This window comes from Heloderma suspectum, chromosome 1, assembly GCF_057233095.1.
Source record: "Heloderma suspectum isolate Gila_16-S chromosome 1, 16-S_ref, whole genome shotgun sequence".
Taxonomy (NCBI): Eukaryota; Metazoa; Chordata; class Lepidosauria; order Squamata; family Helodermatidae; genus Heloderma; species Heloderma suspectum.
Genome location: NC_139458.1, coordinates 108,649,592 through 108,676,344, shown reverse-complemented (window position 1 = coordinate 108,676,344; position 26,753 = coordinate 108,649,592). Strand labels below are relative to the sequence as shown.

Here is a 26,753-nt window from a genome sequence, read left to right as displayed (position 1 = left end):
CAGAAGATGTAGTGATGGCCACCAATTTGGATGGCTTTAAAAGAGGATTAGACTATCAATGGAGAATAAGGCTATCAATGGCTACTAGTCATGGTAGCTATATGCTGCCTCCAGTATTAGAAGCAGTATGCCTACGTACACCAGTTTTGGGGGAACATGATTGGGAAAGTGCATGTCCTACTTTTGAGTTTCCCACAGGCAGCTGGTTGGCCACTGTTTGAACAAATGCTGGACTAGATGAATTTGGGTCAAAGCCAGCATGGCTCTTTTATGGGTTTGTCTGCTGGATTGTGGTTCCCTCTATGAACAAAAGGGCACCTTCCATTCACGGGTGCCTAGGTAGGATCCAAGCCTGTGCCTAAAATTATCAACTTTTTCTACTATTCTTGTAACAGAGGTACAATTAGTAATCCTGCATTTTTTTAGACTTTTCACTGAAAGGTAAGAGAAGACTACATATCATTTGTATATTCAGCTACTGCCATCTGATACCATCTCATCAAAGAAGATTTTGAATTGTGTTATTAAGACTGGACTTCTGGTTAGGTATAGTTCAGAAAAAAGAACTCAGAGGTTTGAACTTTATTTCAACAGTGTGTACTCGTTCTTGGGGAGGTGTTATGCCTTTGGACACACTGGATTGTTTTTCCGTAACTATAATGGAATCCTAGATATTAACATGTCTTTCACAACTTAAAAAGGTAATTTACATATCCAGCTATTTCTGTATATGGATATGGAACATTTGCAAGGCATTTTTGTTTTACAACAATGAGGTGTATGTCTTGAGTATTACTTTATCATATTCATGTGGCAGGAATCTTCCATTCTTCTAGCTGTGTGTATGTTGGGTTTAGCAGCCGTGTGTTGTCCTGTATTATGATGGTCATAGTTTATCTACATGGAAACAATATCCATGCAGGAAAGAACATCTTGTGTTACATGGCCTTTAAATTTACGAAATTTGTACAAAATTGACAGGGGTATGTTAATAGAAATATAGCATTTTTTACTTTTGATTATCCCCTTCTATACTCATTATATTACAGATGCTTTATCATAAAGAATCCGATGGAACCTGAAGATGTCAGGGACAAAAGAACACTGGCCTAACATAGTAAGGATGTTCCATTTGAGAACCTGCAACCAACCATGATTAAGCCACCATGGTTTAATCATGGGCAAAAGAAACCAGTCTACTGTGGTAAATGGCAGTCTCATATCATGAGGGGCCTGGAGACCAGGCCTTCCCTGAAGACTTCTGCCTGGTAGACCGCCAGTCCCTGCAGGACCAGGCCCCCAGGTACCGAGCCAGCTGTGCTGCTCCACCTGCCCTCCCTGGAGGGGCTACATAAGCTGGCTGGCTGAGGTGGCCTGGGAGAGCCAGGGCCTGCAGGAGAGGCCACCACCACCACCACCACCGGGGAAGAGGCGGGCCTGCTGCTGCTGCCACTACCACTACCACCACCACCACCACCTGGCCTTCCCTGTGGACTCCGGCCTGGCATTATTTTTAAGGGGATTTTTCATTGTTTTGTGTGTGTGTGTGTGTGTGTGTGTGTTTCCTGGGGGATTTTGTTGTGGTTTTAGGGGTGGGTAGCCTGCCTGATAGGCGGGAGCGAGGGGGCATGTGTCCACCTGATGGAGGCAGTGGGGGGAGTGTTGGGGGCCAGAAGATACCGAGGCTGGGCGGCAGGCGCTGGCGGAGCGCTAGGGGCAGGCCATGCCAGGTAAGGGGAACAAGGGAGAGATGTGTAGTAGCTTTCCCCTGCTCCGGGCCTGTCCAGAGCCAAAGGATGGCTAGGGGAGACATGACCCCATCTTCTGGCTTTCGTTTGCTGCTCTGCAATGCCAGGTCTGTTACCCAGAAAACCTCCCTCATCCATGACATGATCCTGGATGAGGGTGCAGACCTGGCATGTATTACGGAGACCTGGCTGGCCGAGGCTGCTGCTCCTACCCTTGCAGCCATGTGTCCAGCTGGATTTTCGTATGCACAGCAGCCGAGGGCTGGGGATCGGGGAGGGGGAGTGGCTGTTATCTACCGAGAGTCCTTGGTCTTCACCAGACCCCCTCTCCGGGAGACCAAGGTTGCTGAGTGCATGTACTGGAGGTTGGGCCCGAAGGGCAGTCTGGGGATTCTGCTCGTGTACCGTCCACCCCGCTGCACAACTGACTCCCTGGCCAAGGTGCTTGAGGTGGTCTCTGATGTGCGTGTACAGTCCCCTAACTTACTGGTGTTGGGGGACTTCAACGTACATTCGGAGGCCATCCTCACAGGAGCACCTTGGGACTTCATGGAGACCATGGCCTCCTGGGAGCTGCACCATATTCTAACTGGGCCCACCCATGTAGCCAGTCATGCACTAGACCTTGTGTTTGTTTCTGGAGAAGCGGGGAGTGATCTGGAAGTCGGGGGTATATCCACCACCCCCTTGTCATGGTCAGATCACTATCTGGTGACGTTGGACTTCTCGGTTCCACAACCCCTCCGCAGGGGTGGAGGACCCATTAAAATGGTCCACCCCAGGCGTCTTATGGATCCAAATGGATTCCTGAACGCGCTTGGGGATTTTCTGGGGCATGCCAATGGCCACTCGGTCGAGACCCTGGTGGGTGGCTGGAATGCCACAATCACTGGGGCATTAGATCAGGTGGCTCCGAAATGCCCTCTCCCCCTGCACAGGGCTCGGACTGCACCATGGTTCAATCCGCGGTTACAAGCTCTGAAACAGGAGGTGAGACGGCTAGAGCGCCAGTGGCGGAAGTCTCGCTCCAAAGACGATCAGACACGGGCTAGAGCTGTATCTTCAGCCTATCACGTGGCGGTGAAGGCAGCAAAAAAGGAATATTATGCTGCCTCCATCGCGTCTGCACAGTGCTGTCCCAGGAGGCTGTTCCAAGTGGTCTGGAGCCTGGTCGGTCCTGTGGCTCCGGAACCACTGGAGCATTCTAAGGCCTCCTGTGAGGCCTTGGCAAGGCACTTTGCAGATAAAATTGATCAGATTAGGTGTGTTACTCTGCACACTGTGGATACAGTTAGTGAGCAAGAGGCGGCCTGTGGCAAACCGGTTTTGTGGGATCGGTTCCAGCTTCTTCTTCCTGATGAAGTGGACAAGGTGCTTTCATCGGTACGGCCGACCACCTGCTTACTTGATCCTTGCCCATCTTGGCTCATTATGAGCTGCAGAGAGAGACTGGGTGAGGGGATCAAGGTGGTGGTGAACGCCTCCCTTGAGGAGGGAGTGATGCCATCAGCCCTCAAGGAGGCAGTGATAAGACCGCTCTTAAAGAAGCCCTCCTTGGATCCTCAAGTTCTGAACAACTTTCGCCCAGTCTCAAATCTGCCATTTTTGGGCAAGGTGATTGAGCGGGTGGTGGCGGTGCAGTTGAAGGTACACTTGGAAGAAACTGATTATCTAGACCCATTTCAGTCGGGCTTCAGGCCTGGGCATGGGACAGAAATGGCCTTGGTCGCCTTGGTAGATGATATGAGGAGGGCTCTGGATAGGGGTGAATGCTCCTTCCTTGTTCTCCTCGACCTCTCAGCAGCTTTTGATACCGTTGACCACGGTATCCTCCTGGACTGCCTGGAGGGGTTGGGCACTGGGGACACCGTATTGCGGTGGTTCCGGTCCTTCCTCTCCAGCAGGTACCAGAGGGTAGCACTGGGAGAGGAGGTTTCGGACCCGTGGCCACTTACTTGTGGGGTGCCACAGGGTTCCATCCTCTCCCCGATGCTATTTAACATCTATGTGAAGCCGCTGGGGGCTATCATCAGGAGGTTTGGGGTGCAGTGTCATCAATATGCGGATGACACGCAGCTCTACCTCTTGTTCAAATCTTCACCAAGGTTGGCCGTAGAATCCCTGTCCAAATGTCTGGAGACGGTGAGTGGCTGGATGGGGAGGAATAGGCTGAAGCTGAACCCTGAGAAGACCGAGGTACTTTTGCTGGGAGACAAGAGGAGGCTGGGGGATGTTGACCTGGTGTTGAATGGGGTACGGCTACCCTTGAAAGACCAGGTCCGCAGCCTGGGGGTCATTTTGGACTCCCAGCTGTCCATGGAGGCTCAGGTGTCAGCTGTGAGCCAGACAGCGCTGTATCAACTCCATCTGATACGGCGGCTGCGCCCCTACCTTCCCGACCATCTGCTCCCATCGGTAGTACATGCCCTGGTCTCCTCTCGTTTAGACTACTGTAATGAGCTCTATGTGGGGTTACCCTTGAAGATGGTTCGGAAACTGCAGCTGGTACAGAACGCGGCGGCTCGCCTGATTAAAGGCAGCCGCCCGCGAGATCACATCACTCCAGTGCTGAAGGAGTTGCACTGGTTACCAGTTGTTTTCCGGGCCAAATTCAAGGTGTTGGTTTTGACCTTTAAAACCCTATATGGTTCCGGCCCAGCCTATCTTAAGGAGCCCCTCCGGCAGCACCAGACAGGCCGCTTAACAAGATCAGCCTCGGATGGCCTTCTCTCTGTCCCATCAGCCAGGACAGCTAGACTGGTGGGGACGAGGGAGAGAGCCTTTTCTGTGGTGGCCCCCACTCTGTGGAACTCCCTCCCTAGGGAACTCCGTCATGCCCCCTCTTTAATGAGCTTCCGTCGTGCATTAAAAACATTGTTGTTCAGGCAGGCATTTGGGGTGGGTTAGGGTATTTTAGAAAATGTTTTTATTGTAGAATTTTGTTTAAACTGTTTTTATTGTATGTTGTACATCACCCAGAGTGGCTGGGTGACCAGCCAGATGGGCGATTAATAAATTTAATAATAATAATAATAATAATAATAATATCATGGTCTAACATCTTCAGTTTGCTGTTCTGTTCAAAAGACATACCTAATCCCAGTAAAAGTAAACTTACCAGAACTATCTTGTCCAACAGAAGGAAAACTATGAATTGGCACACATAGCATCTTACCACCTAGAAATAGCACAAGGATTTGTATGAAATTCCCATTAAAACCTGTTCTGTCATTATTTAGAATGTGCCATTTCTCCTATGAGATTTTTTTCCCTTCAGCTATGTCCATGTTTTTGGAGGTAGGTATTTGCCCTAGGGAAACTAGTGATGTATTTTTTTCCCCCATGGCCCTCTGTCATCATGTTATGCTAGAAATAGGTTATTGTTATCCCCTGGAAAATTCTCATTTTCCTGTTATCGTAAAGCAGGATTCCAACTACCTAGAGTTAAAATGCAGTAGATACCTCAAGATACTGTAAGGTAAAATGCAACATGCACTGGGAAGGGTAACAGTTATTCCTTTCCCCGATATCTGGGTGTTTTCATCATCTTTCCTTAAATTAGCAGTTTCACCAGAAGTAGTTAAATGTTCTACGCATAATCCCCAGCATAATGGTTTTTAGAACAATTACCTACGGGGGCTGTTGCATGACACAACAGCCCACCATGGGTTATTTAACCCACAGTGAGGCTACAATGCATATGGGGTGCATCTGGACACCATTTTAAATATGCAACCTACATTCAGGGATTGCCATCATGTGCGAACTGGGCGAGCATGAGATATGCAAGGGTATCCTCACATAACCCATGGTCTGTTTTAGAGTTCTGTAAGGGTTAACTCATGACAAGCTGCAGCGCGTCATCCAAACCTGGTCACTGCATAAGAGTGGCATGAGATTGGAGATACCCTTTCCAGAGAGTCAATATCACACACTGTCTGTTCTTAAGTAAATATCCTTGTATTCCATCTCTCTCCACCACCTTGTATAAAGCTAATTTATCCTCAAGACAAAAGGTTTCCGCACCACTCCGCAACTTCTGCAGTCACTACACAATGGGGTCTCAGTGGAACTAGCTATCAGAAAGGCAGCAATTTTCAGTGTAGTCCAAATATGTGCTCAGAATGTGGTATTTCTACTGTCAGTCCAGAGGATGGACACTCCAGAGCCCATGGAGCATTAGACCACTTCAACCAAATGATTCCTGCTGAGATCACACCATGTGATGACTACAAATAAAGCTTGTGGCCTGATTCCACCCTACTAAGAACAGGAGATTTATATAAACTCCAAGCACAGTACTTATGTGTCAGGGATGTACCAATTTTGTAAAATCCGTTCCGTCTGTGTTTCACAGATTGTCAGGTGCCTGTTCCATCGTCCACTCATTGATGAAATAATTTTCTTCCCAATTTCCTGAATTTGCACGAATTCACTCACAAAAATGCACAAATGCCCCCCAACATGCACAAATCTCCCCCAAACTAGGGAAAAACCATCCGCTGCGGAATCTGCGGATCTGATTAACAGAAATCTGAACTCATTTGATTCTGATGCAGATTTCTCCAACACCCCTAAAGGTCAGACTTTTATCCAACCTTGACCTATTTTAATAAAAAAAATTAAAGCCAACAAGTTCCATTTGCTGCAATATATATTTTAATTCAAAGTGAATCTCGACAGTAATACACCATAAATTCTTATTTTGACACTCACCAAAATAGTCACCTGGAAAACCCGCTTTTTGTGACAAAGTACAGAAGGCTTGGTCACATTTAAATCACTGAGAACTAGAGAGAAATACTATCGCAAACTGTAGGAAACATTACATCCATAAAAATTTTCCCAGTCCTCTTATTGTAATATTGCACAGTGCAATTGCTACATGGCAAACTAGTGTAGCACAGAAATCAATAACAAAAAAGCCACAAGTCTACAAATAATTGTTAAACTGTAACAGTTCAAACTTAATAACCAAATCTATATCATTAGTTCTAAAACAAATCTTTCTATAGCTCGCAGTGTGATTTTAGCTTTTACTTAACACAAACCAAGTTAAAATTAGCAGTAAATACAGAATATTTAAAAATTTTAAACAAAACAATTAGTTAATACAGTAGTATATTTGATCAATAACACACCCTGAATTAAAGTTAGAAACCGAATGTAAGGAATTTGTATAAAATTAATCTCCCAAATTAAAAATAGTATGCAATTTTATTGTTGTGCAGTGTTTTATTTAAAAGGCATTAGAATATATATGGGGTTGGTTATTTTGACCACAGATTTACATCTTTGCCTTGTCTTGTTCTGTGTGGACGGACATTTGATTCTTCAAAGCCACAACCACCAAGCCAAGTTGTTCCACAGCAAACCAGAGTCAACAGAACTGCTTTGCAGTGAAATGGTAGACTATAGCCTGGGAGAGGGCAAAATGCCTGGTCCTTCATTGCAATGATCATTCAGAACTGGTTGTAAGAGTAGCACATTATGGTCAGTGCTGGTTGTGGCAAGGAAAGTAAAAAAAGAATTACGCTTTTACAATACGTTAAGAGCCGCAGTAGGTTGATAGAAGAGGTTTCATGTTTAACCTGGCATAATATGCCAAGGGCATTAGCTTTGTATCCTAACCACAGTTTAAAAATACAGTAAATACTAAAGAGAAAGGAAGGTCCAAGTAAATAAAGAGAAACAATTTTTGTAATTGTTATTGTTACCCTTATAGAAAAGTAAGTTAACTTCTGGCATTCCTGGTTCCTGGTGAGTCCAATGCCAGCAATGAAGATAGCACCAAGAAACCACATTTTCATCACCAAGGAGCTAACAGAAAACAGGAATTTGCTGAACCCTAAATGTTAAGGAGTATGTCAAATCTAGTTGATTACTTTCTTGATTTCATCTGTGAACATTTCCAAATATGCTGAAAAAAAATCCAATTTAATCTGGTTATTATTGTTTTTAAGAGAGGTATACACACACATTTGTATTTATACAAAATACATAAAACTATTTATGAAAAACCACTGAAGCCACAATCCAGAACACTCCCAAGGGTTAGTGTGAGTCCAGTGGGACTTTTTACTCTATTTGAACAGCAGCCCTCCCATGTCATATCACAAACTGGTTTTTAAGCCTTGCAAACTTTCAGAAGTGATTTGCTGCATAGGACAGGGTTTGCTTTTGAAAGAAGAAATCAAAAAGTGTCCCATTAGCCTTGCAGCACTGTGGCTCCCTGACTGTGGCCCAAGAGTTATGGGAAAGGGTCAGGGTTTATTTCCACGTTCAGCCATTAAAATGTACTGCTGGTTTTGGTTTTTATGAACTAATACTGCTGTATTTCAGTCCTTAAAAGTAAATCAAATGCAGGCACATTTTTTTCACGTAGACATTCATTAAATAAAACACTGCTTGTGTTAATGAAGCAAAGAAAAACTATCAGCTTTTAGCCTGCTGAGGCTGCAATCCTATGCACACTTTCCTAGAAGTAAGCCCTACTAAACTCAGTGGGATTTACTTTTAAGTGAACAGGCTTAGGATTGTGCTTGGGAGAAACCCTTTGCAGTCCTATTCCAGTCTATGTTGCAAGAACTGTATTCCAGAAATGCTAATTTTAAAAAGTTTAAGTAGTTTAAGTGTCTGCACAATGTCAATATGAACACATAAAAATTAAATTACATGGATACACCCACTTATATGCAATGATAGTTAATGGAGATAAAATACTGATGCAAATAACACACCTCAAAATAACATATGCAATTGTCTTCCATCATTTACAATATAGTAGTTACAACACTCCAAATATGAAAGCAAACAAAACAAAAATCAACCCCCTACTTCCATTTCATGTAATTAGACTTATACAGAAATTAGAAGGCGAAGAACTAGTTAAATCACCTAATTTCACAGCTATTTGAAGTGGCAATCATTATATAGCAGCTTATCTATGATACATTCAAGATAAATGATACAATTTATTACTTGCCTCATAAGCTAGATCACAGCCTCACTTTAATACCTTCCTTTAAACCCATCCCTAACACTACAATATACTTGAGGTCTATGGAAAAAGTAGCTACCTTTTATAGGAAATGGATGATTAAGTCTTTGGTGCTGCAAAAGCAAATTTATCTGAACAAAAACAAAAAACACAGAAAAGATGCACTTCCTAGGAAAAAATGCATGTAATTTGTTGTCCCTGACGGAATGTATTCAATAAGAAAATATCCCCAAAAGGATAGAACAAATACTATAATGTAAAAAGGCTAAAATCTCTCCCATGCATAAATGAAAAATTGCACACAAAGTACTCACATCTTTTCAAGCTTCAATAGTAAATATTCCACTACTATTTATTAAATACTGCATGGTTTGCTCAAGCTAAGATGAAACCACAGCATGAATCAATGAGCATTTGCTTTTTTCTTTCATAATCTAGCCACATCATGCCTACGGCACCTCTAAACGGGTTATTAAATCCAGTTGGACATAAACAGTTCAAAAATAAACTACTTAGATTGTATTGTAGTTTCACTGAACAGATAAAGCAATTTTTTTCTTATTCATCAGTTACAGAATCAACTTTTCCTAAGCACTACAAGATGCTTTTCTTGAAGCTGATCATTCTGGGGAAAAATATCAGACAGCAGAATTCAGCTACAGCAAAACATGCTGCCCTCTAGATAAAGAAATCACACCCAATACTAAAAAAAGAAAAGAGTGAGTGCGCATCACTCTATCAAATAATCCGCAAATCTGAATGTTAAGTGCTGCAGTCCTCAACATTTATAATATAGCAACATTAACAACCTCAAATATTTAAGGCACTATGTGTGGGAACAGTTTACAATGCAGCTGAGATTATTAGGACACCAACATTTAAGAGCAAATTTCTAGGCAACTTTATTTTTGCCCATGCAAAGGACACATGCAATGTGAAGCACAGTTCAACCTTTTTAGATAAGTGACTCAACACTGAACATCAAGATACATAACACGAACAAGTTACTCATACATGATACTGATGACACATGTGCATCTGTTGCTCTAAATCTGTACACTCAATGGCTTCCCAAACGCAGACGTGTCTTGCACTAGGTTAGAAGGCAATTTTATAAAAAATAGTAGGAGCAAAACTGGATTTCCGCTCCCATAAGTCACCTGTCTGGAGTTACTCTATAAGAAGATAACATGACTAAAGACAAATTTATACCAAATGTGCAAAAACACATTAAAAGTGAGTTAAAGCTCAAGGTTGTTTAAATTGCACCCAAGTCTAACATGATTAAAAAAAATAATTTTCTTGTGCCATGGCTAATATTTATTAAATACCATGTTTTCCTCTCAAATCAGATGTACGTATCACTGAGCTTCCCAGCACACTGTAACTTGAGTCTCACATAAATGGATACTGGCTGAGTTTTGTTGGACTCAATGGAAATCCTGTGTAAGCAGGTGATGCAATGTAAGAATGTGGTGGGAAAATGGGTTTGTACTGAGTCTGATGGATAGTTGGGGAAGGCAGCAGCCGGGGATTTATGCCCACTGGGACATGGTGAACTATGCCACCATGATGACAGATACTGTAAGTGGGATGCTGTAATATCGGTCTTGAGGTACATGGCGAGGCTAGGATGTGGGCAACAGGAGCAGCAGTACTGAGGGGTGCAGAGGATGGATAAGGTAGAATAGCAGGCTGTCCTCCAAGGTGCGTACTCCCAGCCAGATGTGCATGAACCGAGGTATGAGTGGGACTTCCGTGTTGGAGGGAGAATGCATGACTGGCAACATTAGTGGGGATGTATGTCTGCTGTCTCCAATGACCGCAGTTTCCATTCCACTCCTGAGACCCAGATCCAAAGGGCTGAACCTGTCCCAAGAGAAATGACAGTGAATTCCAAATGAAAAATACAGCCTTTCCCCACTTCTAAAGTGACCTGCATTCACATGCAGGCAGTCTCCCCCCCTCCCCCAATTCTGCCTGAAAAATCTTGGGAAATGGGTTTCCTCCTCCTTTCACTCATACATTCCTGCTGCACAATCACAACGTTAAGCATTGCCCTGCAGAATCAAACCAAGTGACTCTCTAGGCCAGCATTCTGTCTCCAAACATGGTCGGTTAGATACTTCTGAGAAGGCTGGAAGCAAAGCATGAGGCAATCCATCCTGCCCATTTTGCCCTCAGAGGTGTATCATCTTCGAACACAGAAGTTCCATTTAGCTGTCATGGCCAATAGCTATTGACAGACCTCATCCACCTTGAGTTTATCTATTCCTTTTTAAAGCAATATGTATTAGCGGCCATCACCTCATCTTGTGGTAATAAGTACCCTAACTTAAGTATATATTGGCTTGGATTCAGAATGCTCCAGAGATTTGGGGGAATCTCCAAAGCTGGAGGCTGCAGGTGGAAGGAGGAAGCAGCGAAGGTCGCCTCCCCCTACCCCTTCAATGGGCGCCTCCACTACATATTAGTCCATTCTGCAAATAGAAGGGGCCCTTCCATTTGCAGAAAAGAGCCTCTGGATCCGATCCATTGTGTAATAACATTTTTCTGTCTATCTGGAAACTATTGACAACAAATTCCACTGGGTGACCCAAGTCCTGATGCTGCAAAAGGAAGAAAAGCATATTCTCCCAGTCTCTCCACACCTGTGACCCATTCTCAAAATCACAAAGGGAAAAGGAGCAGGAGAAAGAGTATTGGCAACTGGGGGCCAAACAAAACCTACTTAAACAAAAACCCCTTACATTACTTCTGAATAACTACAGACTCTGATCCCCTTCACCTGCAAAGTGAACCATGAAGAAGCCGTTTTGCCTTAATAATCTCCTGCACACCTATGGTATGAGTGCGGATATCACAACCATGCAGGTTCCAAATCATGCATGTCCCACTCAATTGGCTCAACCCAATCAGCTATGGAACTCTCATATATACTGCAGCCACTTAAGATGGAGAAGCAGCTCCCACACTGTTCAGTGAACAGGGCTTCAGACCTGAGCACAAAATGTCTTCACCTGTAGGCACACATTGTGGATGTAATGCTTCACAACTTGTAAAGGGCAAATGTCCCAGAACTGGAGAGCAGCCACAGAAAATTCCACTCTAAGTTTCTTTGATGTTGCTTTTGATGTGTGAAAGGAAAACATCTATAGCAGGCTATATAGTGGCATCCCCTTAGATATATAGGTTCAAAACATGATGAATTTAATCAGTCCTGGATGTGTCTTTAGCTATGACTGACAGTTCAAACTTGTTTTTAGTTATATGTTGTTTGTGTCTGTAGTCTGTTGTGCTTTTATGTAAATGGCTTTTAAACTTTTTAGATTGTATTTAATGTTTTAACTTCGGTAAACTGCCCAGAGAGCTTTGGGCATTATAGAAATATAATGACGACGACGACGATGATATTTAAACTCTAGATCAAAAGCAGCATTTTCAGTTATGCTAGGAAAACAACAGAGGGCCCATGCAGCCCCTGGAAAATTGGTGTCATGTACTCCTGGAGGTCTACCCTTCATCTGGAATTGGGCTGTCAAGTTCTCTATGACCTGCAGCCTCCAAATAGTTTTCAGGCGAAGTCCAGCCCACTACATGTTAATTGCCACTCCCTGGTGCCTGAACCAATCTGAAGGCTTCTCTTTAGTTAATTTGATTAAAATCATAGTTAGTTAAGAAAAATTAAAATGGTTAACTGGAATTATGGGCATGCAGTAGATTTCAAAATGAAATATAAATCATATCTGAAATATTAAATACATGTTTACATTTTAACATTTGCACACATACCTGACTGAGATTTGAGTGCTGCTGATGGAATGCTGATGTCAATTTTCGTTGACGATTACCCAAGCCAGAAGGATGGTTTGTTTTTACACGGGCAAATCGACGTTTTATCAGTGGTTGGCAGGTGGTAACTAAGAAATAGAAACAGGTCAACATAATATAAAAATGGGTTGCTTCTGATGTTGTCGCTTTACTACCCAAGTGAAAAACCTCTATTTATCTTGACTGTAAATATTAAATGTGTACTGCAGGATTTTATGGGGGGTTTGGTGGGCAGGAAGGAAGAACAGCCATACATATCCCTGATTATTATTAGTTTTGAAAAATTCACCATATGAAGGTTAGCGGGCAGGAATGCTACAGAGATACGACTCCATTTAAAAGTTGTATGCACAGCAGGCTGCCCACACAATGGATCTTTCCTGTCTCCTCCTCCTCTGTGCGCACCTCAAGCCCTTCTACAATCCAGAAGGCTTCAGGTGGAAGGAGAAATCAGTGAACATTGGACACAGACAGCTTGCACAAGCAGGAACTCCAGTTGTGCAAGGTGCCTCTGCCCAGTTTTCAGCGATTCCCTGTTGCCTGAAGCCGCTCCATGCCATATTCCATACTGTTCAAAAGGATCCCCCTATATTGATCAGAAATTGACCAAGATAGCAAAACAAATAAGTTCCAGTTACCTGTGTTTGTCATTTGCTCATCTACATTTAACATGTTCTCTATCCTCATTGGTGGTACCACCACAGTGCAGACAGCTGGTTTGGCTTCCAAGTTAGATGAGGTTCTGTTTTCTGGGTTTTCATTGGTGTCTTCTGCAAAACTATTCTCTAGGAATGGGCTGTCATGGCCTGAAGAGTCTGAACTGGGAGAACCATCCACAGTATCACAGCCACTTTCTTGCTCATCATCTGACATACTATAGTAATAAAGTAAAGCACTGTTATGAGTTGTATGTTCCATTACATGGGATGTATTCCTTTTGTAGCATATATCCAAAGAGATATGCAAAATATGCTAAATTAAACACAGGGAAACTTCATCTTTTATTTAAGTATATTTATGTTTAAAGCAGGAAAGCTTGGGCTCAAGTTAAACATCCTGACTCTCACATTCTTGCCCTGTAAAATCAAGGCAAGTTTCACTGTCTGCGTTCAGACGATCACGGGGGGAAAAGAAGTCATCATGTCTTCTCCCTGCTGCCCATGCTGTGTTTATGCCTGTTGTTTACATAATTACCCACACTACAGTGCAGGTTGGCATGTTGTCCAAACCCGGCATGCAGAGTGGTGGGCGTGGCTTCATACCCACCCTACAACCCAAGACTTGCAGTAGGCATGCCAACCTGTGCTGCAGCGTGGGTAATTATGTAAATGATGGGTGTGCACACAGCATGCACAGGAGCAGGAGTAGACACGATGGCTTCTTTTCCCCACATGATTGTCCAAACACCCCCACTATGAACAAACTATTGAGAAAAGCATGAATATCTCCAAAACCCAAGGAGCTTCACATCTATACATAAATGTAAGTTTCCCCAGGCATATCAGCCAAGATTTAAATATCAGATGTTACTCTCTCCAAGACCAGTCGCAACTCTAATCATGGGTTTACCTAGGTATATTTTTTTAAGCAACTTCAGGGGGGGCAGAAAGTTAAGCTTTATCTGCTATTTGACCACTGGCCAATTTCAGGTGCACACCAAAGTAATTAATTAATGCTGCCAGACCTCACCTAGGGGAATGGAAGTAAGTGCCCCTAATAACATCCACCCTATGTGCACCCCACCCCTTGGGATTCAAGTAGCAGCAACCACTTCACAGTCCCAATCAGCTGAAGCTTCGGTGTCATTTTCTGTTCAAAATAGCCCTTCTTCCTAGCAACTGTGACATTGCTTTAAGCTAACTTCATTTACTCTAAGCAATGTTGTCACATAGCCAAAACTGATTGGTTGTGTGGCTATGTTACTGTTACTAGGAGGAAAATGGGCTTTTTTAAAATTAAAAAAGTGTCACCAAATCTGTAGCCAATCAGGGCTGCTAACTGAAGTGAAAACGATTTTGGAGATCTTTAACCCAACAACTGGGGGGTGGGGCATGGAGAAGGCCCTTTTTCATATAAAAAATATTTGCTGAAGAACGTTTGGCTCAGCCCTAGTAATTTCTTTTATCTTTTTAATTAGGGTAGCCTAGTTGTCATGGCAATCGTTGTCAGGGCAGCAAGGTAATTTTATAGCATATCTTTAAATGATGGCAAATCCAAGACTTTCACAACTGAACAAAGCTGCTCATTTTAGTTCTCTCTGCATAACTGCTGAAAACATAATTGTTTAAATTTGTTTTCAAGAATTAACGACATGAGTGAGCTATACCCATCAAGTTCAATGACCAGCAAAAAAGGTTTGCAGCCCTAAAAAATGTGTTTATGACTACATACTTTAAGTACATCAATGTCCATCTTCAGAAATGATGTAAAATTGGCATATTCAAACAGATGTGTTGAGCTGACACAGTTGTTACGACTTCACTGTATGAAGATCAAGCTGACAGTCCTTACCCAGCTTGTTAAACAACTCCCTCTGAAAGCCTTTCTACCTTAAACCTCACTCCAAAATATCTAGCCCACAGATGAGTGTTACAGACGCACAGCACTACACAGAGAAAGCTCTGGTTTGCCAGATTTAACCCATTAGGCCGTACTCTGTTTACACCTACATTTGGGAACGCTTCCAAAAAATAGCCTGTAGGAAAGGAACCCTGAGATCTTGTATTATGGAGCTGCCACCCAGGAACCGCTTTTGCATGTAATGGGATGGAAAAAAAAACTGGCTTAATAAGCCAGGATATTGCACAACAAGTGTGCAGATTCAGGCAGCCTGTTCACTCCCACTTCACTCTTCCCTTCGCTTGAGTGGGAAAGCAACCCAGGATTTAGAACATAGCTTCCTGTTACATGCAAACCAGGAACTATGGTTAAGTTTTTCCAAACAAGCCAGGATTAGAAGCCAGTGTTTAAACCAGGGTTTGAAGTTGGTGTCTGAATCCTAGCTTGTTTGGAAGCACTTAACCACAGTTTCTAATTTGCATGTAACAGGGAGCTATGTTTAAGTGCTAAATCCTGGTTTGTTTTCCAGCTTGCACAAAAGGAAAGAACAAAGCAGCAGGAAACATGCTGTGTGCAGGTGCATACCACTTGTGCATATCCTGGCTTACTAAACCAGGATTGCAAACTTAGCGTGATGTGCAAATCATGACAATGAACACAAAACCCATTTATTGACATTTCTTACCTGTTAGGTCTTTTACAAGGGGATGGACTGGACTGCCCAGAAGAGCTAGTGCTCAAAGTGCTGTCAGGACTGCTTAATGAACATACACGGTCAATATTTAGCGTATTCTGGCAAGCTTCACAATCTAGGCTACCTTTACATCTAAAAGAGAAAGTTAGAGATACATTTAATGGCAGGCTCACCAACATTCATCCCACATACTTTTCAGTGAACATCAATAGTAACTACTAACTGCATTGATTTAGTGCCAACAATGTATTAGGCCATAAGGCAATGGCTGAAAGCTGTAAAACTGAAGGAGACTGCCACCTAGAAGATTTATTTTCTAACTAGTTTAATGGGAATATTAAACTCTGTTATGGGGTAGCATAGAAATATAATAAATAAATGCTTTTGCTTTTACTGCAACTTTTTCTATTTTGTGTTTTAATTTAGTGTACACCGCTTTGTTATCTCTCAGTGTGAAATGGTTTATAAAAAAAAGGTAAAGGTGTCCCCAGCCAGTCGTGTCCGACTCTAGGGTGTGGTGCTCATCCCCGTTTCTAAGCCGAAGAGCCAGCGCTGTCCGAAGACGCTTCCGTGGTCATGTGGCCAGCATGACTGAACACCGGGGTGCACGGAACGCTGTTACCTTTCCCGCCGAGGCGGTACCTATTTATCTACTTGCAATTTCTTGCTTTCGAACTGCTGGGTTGGCAGGAGCTGGGACTGAAGACGGGAGCTCACTCCGTCACGCAGCACTCGGGTCTCGAACTGCTGACCTGCCGACCTTCCAGTCTGCAGTTCAGCGTCTTAACCACTAAGCCACAATTTTTATAATTAATTAATTAATAGGTTTATGGCTATGTTTTACATTTCTGTAAATTACAAAACTCAGTTCAATTCTTTAGCATCTAAAATTGGGCCTGTAAATACATATTTAAATATTTAAGATTATTTTTAGTGTCTTGGATCCAAAAGATCCCATGTGAGCAGAACGGCTGTCTTACTCATGCAAGGAAGGGGTCCAGATTTTTGCCAATTCCCCCTTCCCACTACAGCCCCCTGTGCTGCCACTCCCAGCCCTCAGACACAGGGGGCTGCAGCAGGAAGGGAGAGTTGAGAAAGCTCCGGTCTGTGACCAGAACTCTCCTTTAAGTAATGTCTCCATACATATTTGCACACAGTTCACAGTTTTATCAACACACATCATGAAATACTCAAATATAGGTTCTTCTGCTTGTGCTCCATTTCTACTGATTATACGTAGAGTCCTTATAGTTTATGCAAACAACTGACATAAATAATGTAGACCCCAAAAGGTGCACACAGAAGCAGATTCAAGTGATCAGCTGAACAATAAAAAACTTTCAACTGATATAGAAATGTAATAAATAAATAAATACTGAGATTTTAAAAAATGCAGCCTATTTATTAGTGCTGTATTATTTAAGAAGGTCATGTTACTGGCACCAAAGCACCAAATTTCCAATCCCAGCACAGCTCTTAGGGAAGCAGATATTAATATAAGCTGAGAACAACGACTTACTCTGCAGCTGAATGCCTTTGTCCCACATCTTCTTCATCTGTGTCACTGCTGATGGTAATCACACTGACTGCTGGACTCGGGGAATCTGCAATGATGATAGCTTGGCGTTGCTTGTTTGAAATAGATGAATCAGGTTCCTGCCTGACAGATGGTTTGCAACAGTTGCTTTCCTGCCCCTCTGAGTTATGATTGTCCTGTGTTTCTACACAAGTTAGTTTCTCACCAGCCTTCACATTAATTATCTTTGGAGACACAAATTCTGAATTTTGGATATTGGTATTTTGTAACACATTACTCCTGTGAAGAAGACATCCATTTAGATACTTCATAAAAATGTTTCATATAAAACAAACTTAATAGCTTGCCTTTTTGCCCTCCCTCCCCAAATTAATTCAAAAGTAGAACATAAACTTTGAAACATCAATGAATATAAATCAACACATGGAACATAAAACAATGAACATACAGATAACACTGAAAATGTTGTTTTCCAGAGCAATAATGGAAAACTGTCCAGGTAACTATTGCATATCACAAGCAGGGTTGTTCAGATGCTGCAATGCAAGGATCAAAGTTGGATTTACCAATGAAATGTAGTACAATACACTGAAGGTACCATTCTCTTAAAAAGGAAAGAAGAAATGAAGAAATGCTGGCTTGGACACCATAGACATTCTTGAATTGGATTCAAAATCCACTGAAGTCACCAGGAACTGTGTTCACTGACTTCAGTGGACATGAATCAGGGATTACTTAACATAGTTCACCACTGTAACTGTCCTTCCCGGTCTTAGGTTTCTCCATTACTGAAATGTCCCATACCTTTGTAAATAACTTCTGTAGTGATGGGGTACATTTTCTCCACAGAGCACTTAAAGTGTTTCTTGCTGCCAGCAAAAGAAAGACTATTCTTAATACTATTCTAAGTCATATTATGACTACTATTATACAATGTCTCTATTTTCAATAGTTCAAATTTGACAAGTCCTCATGCATATAAATTTAGGAACAGCTAACTAGGGCTACCTGATTTATTTTTAAATAACCAAAATAAATGTGCAAGGACAACTGCACATACATAGTCAAAGCCACTATAGTCACAAGCAGAGATCAGGTTAAAGGGCAGCAAATGCTGCTTTGCAATGCATTATTCCTTCTCTGCTCCTGTCCCTCGGTTTTAATCAATAGACTTCTAAGCAATTTGTACTGTAACACAGTATTTAATGTTTAAAGACATAAATGTTCTAAACAAACATCTGGGTGTATCACAAACCTGGGGAGCATGCAGTGTTTATAATATACTGCCCCTTTGTATGGGGATTCTGCAAGTGTGATTCTTACATCTAACTCAACCATAGACACCATGTGATACCAACCTGTTCTGGCACGCTTTATTTCTCTTGGGGGGGGTGGGCTGGGGCCAGACCACATGTGCAATGCCCACACTGATTGGCTGAGGGGCAGATAAAGTTATTTGATTGGTTAATAGTGACTGAGTCATCATCGAGTTGTAATGGTTGCCATGGGGAATCATCTTCCTGGGCAGGTCAAAGAAAAGAAGTATATCAATTAAGGTACAGTTGCATGCTTTGTTTTTAAATACAAAATGTACCAGAGAAAAAGAAAATACTATTTCAACATACCCCCAGTCTCCAAGCCTCTGTGGGCCAGCCACAGAATCAGAAGCTAGTGTTGTAGCAGGAGCCATAGGAGTTACTTGTTGCCATGTAGGAAGCAATATTTGCTGAGTTCTATTAGACCATGTCTGTTGTAAACACAGAAAGCATTGTGAAGAACTACATCCAACATGTGAAGCTTCCTTGTATCGAGTCAGGTCATTTGTCCATCCAGATGAGCATTGTCAGAATACACTGGCAGCAGCTCTCTAAGTATTCAGATAAGCGATCCTGCCAGTTTTGCTACCCAAGTTTCTTTGAAGTGGCGATGTGGGGAACTGAGCCACAGCCCCTCCCAACTGATGGGATGTTACTTCAAAAAAATTAGCAAAACAAAATGTATATTTAAGGCTCTGAAAAATGTGACATTTGCAGTAGCAAACAAGTTAACGTACCTGAGAAAGGATTCCTCTTATCTGGAGTGGCTGTAGGGTTGGGGCCTGTGCTACCAATGGCACTGCATTATCTACTCTTACAGAGTATCCATTGGGCTTCCCATGATTAGCAGGGATTCCTATTTTAGAAATAGAAATCAAGGTTAAGCTTGAATCCAGCTTTATAAAAACAAGCATACAAAATTCATTCTCTGTGTTAAAGGGCTTAGAATTTAATCATACAAATTACACCTCTTCGATGTTGGCATTTCCAACTTGATGCAAATTCTGTTCAGGGAAATATTGCTTCACAGTGGCTCAATTCAGACATCACTTAGGACCTAACTAGACCTAATGCGAGAGATCCACAATTAGGGTTTTAATTCTCACTAATTAGCAGCCAAACACAGCTACTTTGAAGACTGAAGATGGGAATGCTCTGGGAAGATGGGAATGCTCTGTAAACCGCTTTGACTTCAAACTACTACCCACTCCACAAAGGGGGCGGGGGGAGACCACATTCAGTTCTTCTTCCTAGTTTTCCCCGTCCACTGCTAATAGCAGTTTGAGGGAGCAATTTACATCAGGAAAAGGGCAAGAGAGGAAAGGGTTGAACACCTTTGCCCAGAATGCCACTTCCTCAATCTTAAATAAGTCACACAGAGTTGCTAATTATTAAAAAATTACTAAAGGTCCTAATCACAGATCTTCACCAGCACATCTAGTTTTCCATGATCCTCCATGATTTTCATCATCTGCTGTCAATGGCTACTAGTCTTGATGGCTATAAGTTGCTTCCAGTATCAAAGGCCAGTATGCCTCTGAATATCAGTTTCTGGGAAAACAAGCAGGAGGGTGCTAAATTGCACTCATGTCCTGCTTGTGGGTTTCCAATTGGCATCTGGTTGACCTTTGTGTTAAAAGAATGCTGGACTAGAGAGACCTTTTTCTGACCCAGCATGGCTCTTATGTTCTTATGCTGTAGCAATTAGGAGCATCTCTGCATGTTCTTCTCCTACCTCTCATTACTCCTTCCCTTCCCTTTGCATTGTTTCAGAAGACCATACTTTGCTATGATGGTCGAATCAAACAAACCACAGTTTACCAATACCAACAGCCATAGTTTGCCTCCAGATAAGGACTGAAATCTCCAGTCCCCAACTTGATGTGGACCAACCACAGAATCAAAGGATAATGTTGTATCAGCAGCCATAAGGCTACTTGTTTCCATGTCGGTTCTACAAGAGGTAGGTGTCAACAGCATGAATGCTAACATGCCCCAAATGCAGGTTAACCAGCACTGAAACACTAAACTGAAATGCAGCATAAAGCTCAGCACCAAAAAGAGATACTGCCCAGAAAATTATAGAACAGTCTGTGTCGGCTATATCAAATACTCTTTTCACTCATCGGCTACATCTTTTTTAGTTCTGGGATTAAGCAGCTAGCATATGTTACAACCCTTTCACAGCAAGTCCTATCAGACAGAGGAGTCATTGCTTAAACTTGGCATTCATAGAAATGCCATAAAGTCTGCACCATTTTAGCCCTACAGTCCTAAGCATGATTGATAAACATAAAGATACATAACAGAAATTTTGTTAGGGAAGTAAAAGCAAATCTTAAGCAAAAAGGCAGACTAACTAGGGAAAGAGTCTCGTTAGGAAACATGACCCAGACAGCATCTGTCAAGGGCTGACAGACTACAGAGATGACAGACACTGACAGGCCCACAGTGCTTCTAGGGCTTCACCATGTGGTGAGCATCTCAGTAAGTATATGCTAAGGGTACCACCCTTAATATTCCAACAGGCATTCCCAAAAATGATATGGATGCCCACGCACGCAGGACTGCATGATCAAAGAACATATTTCTTACTTTTTGCAATGATATCCTTATGTTAAGTTTTATCGTTCACTATCTCACCAACTTTAAAAGACTTGCTAAAAGATGCAAAAAGGCAGTCAGAAGTTTTGTTTCGGTTTATTCTTTTAAAAGTATAATATTCATGCATCGGCTCAAATAAAGTTTCGTTTAACTAAAATGACAAGCAGTGCTCAAGTACTGGTTAGTATAGGAAGCATTTCTAAGCTAAGCTGAGTTTCTAAGGTAGTACAGAAGTGGCAAGAATTCTATGAAATAATTTTACCAGTGGCTATTGAAATCTCATTTTAAAACAGGGGTGGGTCCCCTGTGGCCATCAAGATGTTGTCTGACTCCAATACCCATCATCGCCAGCCAGCACGGCCAATGCTCAAGGAGCATTTTAGTCTAACAGTTGAGGTCCACAGATTCCCAACCAGTTTTAAAAGATCTCTATGGCCTCTACTTATCTTACAAGTCATAACAATGAGCAACGTAAGTGTCACTGGAGAAGCTAGTGAATTTAGAGACAAGATAAACATGAGGAAATGTGCCTAAAAACGTAATATAACTCCATCATCTTTAAATTTTCACATCTTAAAAATACTTGCCCACAGCTCTCAGTGTTGATCAGTTCAAACAAGGAAAATGGAAATCCTGAAGTAAAATCGTTGTTACTTATCTCAAGGCTTTTGGTTTTTTTTTTAAGAGATTGAGTTGAGGATTCTCTAAACTACCCAGTTAACATAAAATGTAGGTGATCTTTGTTTTATGATAATTTGGAGGGAAATTTAGAATTTACAATGAAGACTTCTAAACTACTGCTGAAATCTCTTTGCCTTTTTTCCATACAGCCAACAAGATCAGGCCCAGGGGCCATATACGTCCCTCCAGGGTTCTCCAGATGGCCCCACCCCCATCTCTGGATGGTTTCCCAGCTTTTGCACAGTTTTCTCCGCATTCTAAAGAGTTGAACTGTCACCCCTAAGGCTTAGTGACTGGCAGTAAGAGCTTGAGGGGTACAATCCTGTGCATGTCTAGGCAGAAAAAAAACCTCCTCCTACTCCTAGCATACTGTGAGTTGTAGGACTTTCTTCTGCCTAAACGTGCACAGGATTGTACCCTGAACTACATTATGCTCGTGTTTTTTTGTATTTTCGCCCCACCACCACTGGAATGTGGGCCCCTGAGAACTTCTGCAAAACTGAATCTGGCCCCTGGGCTGAATGTCCCCCGCCCCCCTGCAGTAAAGGGTACTACTGACAGAAGAGATTTTGCCAAGTACCCCTGAGATTTTGCCCCTTCATACCACCCACCCCCATTCCAGAGGGTCACTTCAGAGCCAACTTTCAGGGGTCACACTTGGCTAGCAGGGTATAAGGGGAATCAGCGGAAGTTGCTTCCCTGCTTCCACCAGCAGGAGTATTCCATGAGCAGAACGGCATTACTGGGAAGTTTCCACAGGTGGTAGCCAACTCAAAATACAAGCCAATATATTTTAAAATAAAGGCTATTATTTTTTAAAAAAAACATTGAACTTTAAAAGTCAGTTCAAACCTTGGATAGCAGGGGGGCATATAATCAGTGTTTGATGAAAAGCATCACTGCAACCAAACTGAGCAGTTCCTGCCTGTAGTGGTATTCCATGGTGCATAACCGAATGGGCAGATGCAGCTAATGTCTGAAACAATAGGTATATTATAAATTAACAAAATGATTGCTACATTTTCCCAACTAAATTAATTAAAAATGCATTAAGTTATATACAGCTAAGTTGTATCAAATTGGTGTATACTTGGTTTACCATAAAAACAGGTGATAGAACAGACTAGTTCCTAGGAAAATAGAACCAAGCTTGACCAAGAGATTAATTGCTCCTGAAGAAGGGACTTCATCTCGAAACACGGAGAGCGAAGCATTTTAGAGATTTTCACAATTGATAAATAATTATTATAGACCATACTCAGTGGCGCTTTGGGATCTTTTCCTTCCCCGTGTTTTTTGCACATAGCACCTCTCCTCTCAGTTTTCCAGCAATGTAAACCCTAATACACGAAGATTAATTTGATTATTTAGCACATGCCAGTGAACAGCACTTCACCACATGGGGGCACTATAATAAGACATTTTTAAAAGCTTGCATGTTGTTTGGCTTCACTTTTGTGAAATGTCTTCCGAGACAACTACTAGAAAAGGACTGTAATTCAATTTGAAGAGCATGTTTACAGATCTTTGCTACTATTACAGGATAGAGTAAAATGCAGGGTCACAACTGAAGCCCCCTCGCTTTATCCATGTGGACAAGTGGGAAGGTAAGCAAAGCGGCAAGTAAGGAGCAGAGGCATGTCTGATAAATACTGAAGAGTGCCACAGTAAAGTCCCTAGCCATGTCTGGATTCCCAGCTATTTATACTGCCATCATAGAAAAGTCCAGACTGCGAAGAACTTCAGGGATTACAAATGGCGATGGCTGACAAATGCCTCACTTTCTGTCTCACTATATTTTTGTTATATATGAAACAGAATTTTCACATCTACATCCATGGGCAGACGTGTATGATCTTGATGCAGGGTCACTTTTTGGATGTCCCCACAGAGGAAGATGTTCTATTTAGGATACAACATGTAACCTTAAGAGTGATGAAACACTTGTGTCTCCTGTTCCCCCTGCAGTTCCATCACATCCAAAGTCACTCTGTGCACAAAAACAGCAAAGGGTCAGGAGGCACTTTAAAAACAAACCAGTTTATTGTGGCATGAGGTGCTGTAGCCTGTTTCATCAGATGCCTGAAGAGGACTGTGAAGATGATATTTTATTTGTTTACTTAATTTCTGCCCCACCTTTTGATTTAGAAGGATCCCCATTGTGATTTACATAAAATAACAACTCCTAAATCCACGATCAGGAAATACCGTAATTAGGACCAACCAAATACACACAGAAGTATGGGTAAGCTTTTGAGATTTCCAAATCTCTTCATTAGGCAAGATGCTACAAAAGGGGAATAAAGTTCTTTTTTTCCTTCTCCCCACCACCCCAACTTTTCATAACATCTTGCCTGATTAAGAGATCTGGAGATCTTGAAAGCTTGGCAACAGTTTTGTGCATATTTGGTTGGTCCTAATTACAGTATTGCCTAACGGAGAATTTGGGGATTTTTCTTTATGGACCAGCATGGTTTCCTTTGTTTTATAAAATAGTCAGATGCAATGTACAATTATAATGTCCAGATCACTGGAACTATTCATTTAAAACATGTAGTTAAAACTAGATACATATTTTCTACATCCCTTAGAAAAGGTTCCTGCTTTCCACTGCCTTGAAACAGCAGTGCTTCGAACTAAATCCCTGGGCCAGGGTGGAGGGAGTAGGACATCCTAACTCAAATCAAAAGTGCTTACCTGACTTCGGACTGCGCCAATCTTGGCAAAATTAGTTGTCAGACCTGGTGCACTGGAGGCAACTGGTCTCAGATGTGTTGCTTTATTGCGATTATTTGTATCATATGAATTTGACCGGTACTTGCAAATGTCCATGATATGAAAACAGGATTTCACTCTGATGACAAAAGGGAGGGGGGGAAAGTGTTGTGAAGACTATAGAATTGTCCATTAAGCAAAAGGTTAATACAAACAGCAGGATGAAAATAACATTTCTACTGCTTCATATTACTCAGACCACTCAAGCAGGCATAGGACTACCCAAACTATTTACCCTGGAGGCCAATTAGGTGTTTATATTCTAAAAAGCTCAGATGAAGAAATGGCAGTATGTGCTTGTTTACAAAATGAGTGTACCTTGCTACTTAACTCTGCGCTATAAGGAAATTATGAGCACCATTATTACCACCACTGCCAGGAAGGGAAAAGGAGTGAGCCTCATCAGTTCAGACCTCCTTGGCCTTGCCTGTCATCGGGTGATTGGGCCCAGAGGGAGAAAGCAGGCAGGTGAGCAGGTGGTAGCATGGAAGAGCAGCTGGCATCACCCACTCTTCCACCGGACCCAATTGCCATACAGAAACGTCAGTCTCACACTCCAGCAGAACTGGAATGATGCAGAACTGGACTTGCCAGCTATCTATTGGGTAGGCCATCAGTGAAGCTACTACTCCTGCTCTTCAGTCTAGGTGGAGTTTCCCTTAAATGAAAGCTGTGTATAAGTATGCATGCAATGCCAATCGCAGCGTAATAAAAACCTTTGTGTATGGGCAGAGGCTACAGATTTTACAACTCTGGCTCTGTTGTAATCAGAGGAATGAGGGCCAGAGCCACAGGAATTACAGCAACATGGAACCCATTCAAAAAGGCTCACCCAGGATTATTTATTACTTAAGAGTGCTCTATACAACATACTGGTTACTATGAGGAAAATCAAGGAGGTGCTTCATGGTAACAAAAGGATGGTTCAGCGTGTCAACTGGAGTGATTCTCAAGTCAGCATCTATCAACAGCATTTTCTTCAACAGGCTGACAAACTCTCTTCTGTCTGCCTTCTCTGCCAACAGGTCACTTCCTTCCAAATCCATTACCATGTTCACCTGGTGTGAAGAAATTAAATGTGAGAGTGCAAACCATCAGGCATCTTTAATTCATCCATTTAAACATTTTCAGGTTTTATTTAGATATTTATATCCCGCCTTTCTGTGATAAAATCAAACTCAAAGCAGCTTTCAATAAAGATATAAATCACAACAAAATCATAAACAATTCTTACAATACAATAAGCAGCAGTTAAGCAGCATCATACAACACAACTATAAAAACCATATCAACAGCAGCAGACTGTAATTTTAAATTACATTGGGTTGAATCTAGATTTACAGTGGATCAACTGCGCTGGTAGAATTGGACTTCCTCACCCCCCGCTTCCCACAGCAGCCCATCCAACCCCCTGAAAATCCTACACTGAGAGTCAGGAGGCCCTGCTGAAAGGGGTGTGGTGTGGAGGGAAGGGGAAGGGGGAATTTCCCAAAATTGGGACCTCATGCAAGCAGAGCCCTTCTTCTCATGTAAGGCAGATTCTGGATCCAACCAATTACTAGCAAGGTAACATTCTATGTGCCTTTCAAGATTTAGAGGCACTGGATGAGAGAAAAAAATGGTCAGGGAGAAATGGGAACTGCAGAGGAAGAAGGAGACTAAAATGTCACTTATGGCTCAAAACAAGGTATTTTTTAGATCATTAAAAGGGGAAACATTAAAGAAACAATTGCACCTCAGATGTCAGACTAAATACTAATTCAGCTGTTTACAATATTAATCTAATACAGTTAGAACCAAGATGCTTCACGTTGTAAAATTATGAACACTGCCAAAAGCCAAGTACTTAAAAAAAGCTAGCTTTACAGATTTTCCAAGACATAAAGCCACAATGTTGCAACACTATATCCTGAAGTGAGAAGAAAAATATCTTCATATACAGGTGGGATGGGGCATTGCTTTGAGAGCCCTGATTGGCAGAAAAGCAATTAATAAATAATTTTCATAA

General features: G+C 42.1%; 1 protein-coding gene across 2 annotated transcripts in view; it reads right to left on the bottom strand.

Moving 5' to 3' along the window:
• Nucleotides 1-4,605: 4,605 nt before the first annotated feature.
• HIPK3 (homeodomain interacting protein kinase 3) overlaps nt 4,606-26,753 on the bottom strand; it is a 79,580-nt gene continuing 57,432 nt past the window's right edge. For both annotated transcript variants that reach the window (XM_084853416.1, XM_084853426.1), the window contains exons 6-16: nt 25,619-25,803; nt 24,668-24,824; nt 22,823-22,946; nt 19,423-19,541; nt 18,995-19,116; nt 18,728-18,889; nt 17,352-17,648; nt 15,824-15,964; nt 13,218-13,453; nt 12,541-12,668; nt 4,606-10,617 (exon numbers count right to left, since the gene is read on the bottom strand). In XM_084853416.1, coding sequence (XP_084709542.1) covers nt 10,144-10,617; nt 12,541-12,668; nt 13,218-13,453; nt 15,824-15,964; nt 17,352-17,648; nt 18,728-18,889; nt 18,995-19,116; nt 19,423-19,541; nt 22,823-22,946; nt 24,668-24,824; nt 25,619-25,803 — 2,145 coding nt within the window. In that variant the 3' untranslated portion in view covers nt 4,606-10,143. The remainder of the gene's footprint in view (nt 10,618-12,540; nt 12,669-13,217; nt 13,454-15,823; nt 15,965-17,351; nt 17,649-18,727; nt 18,890-18,994; nt 19,117-19,422; nt 19,542-22,822; nt 22,947-24,667; nt 24,825-25,618; nt 25,804-26,753) is intronic.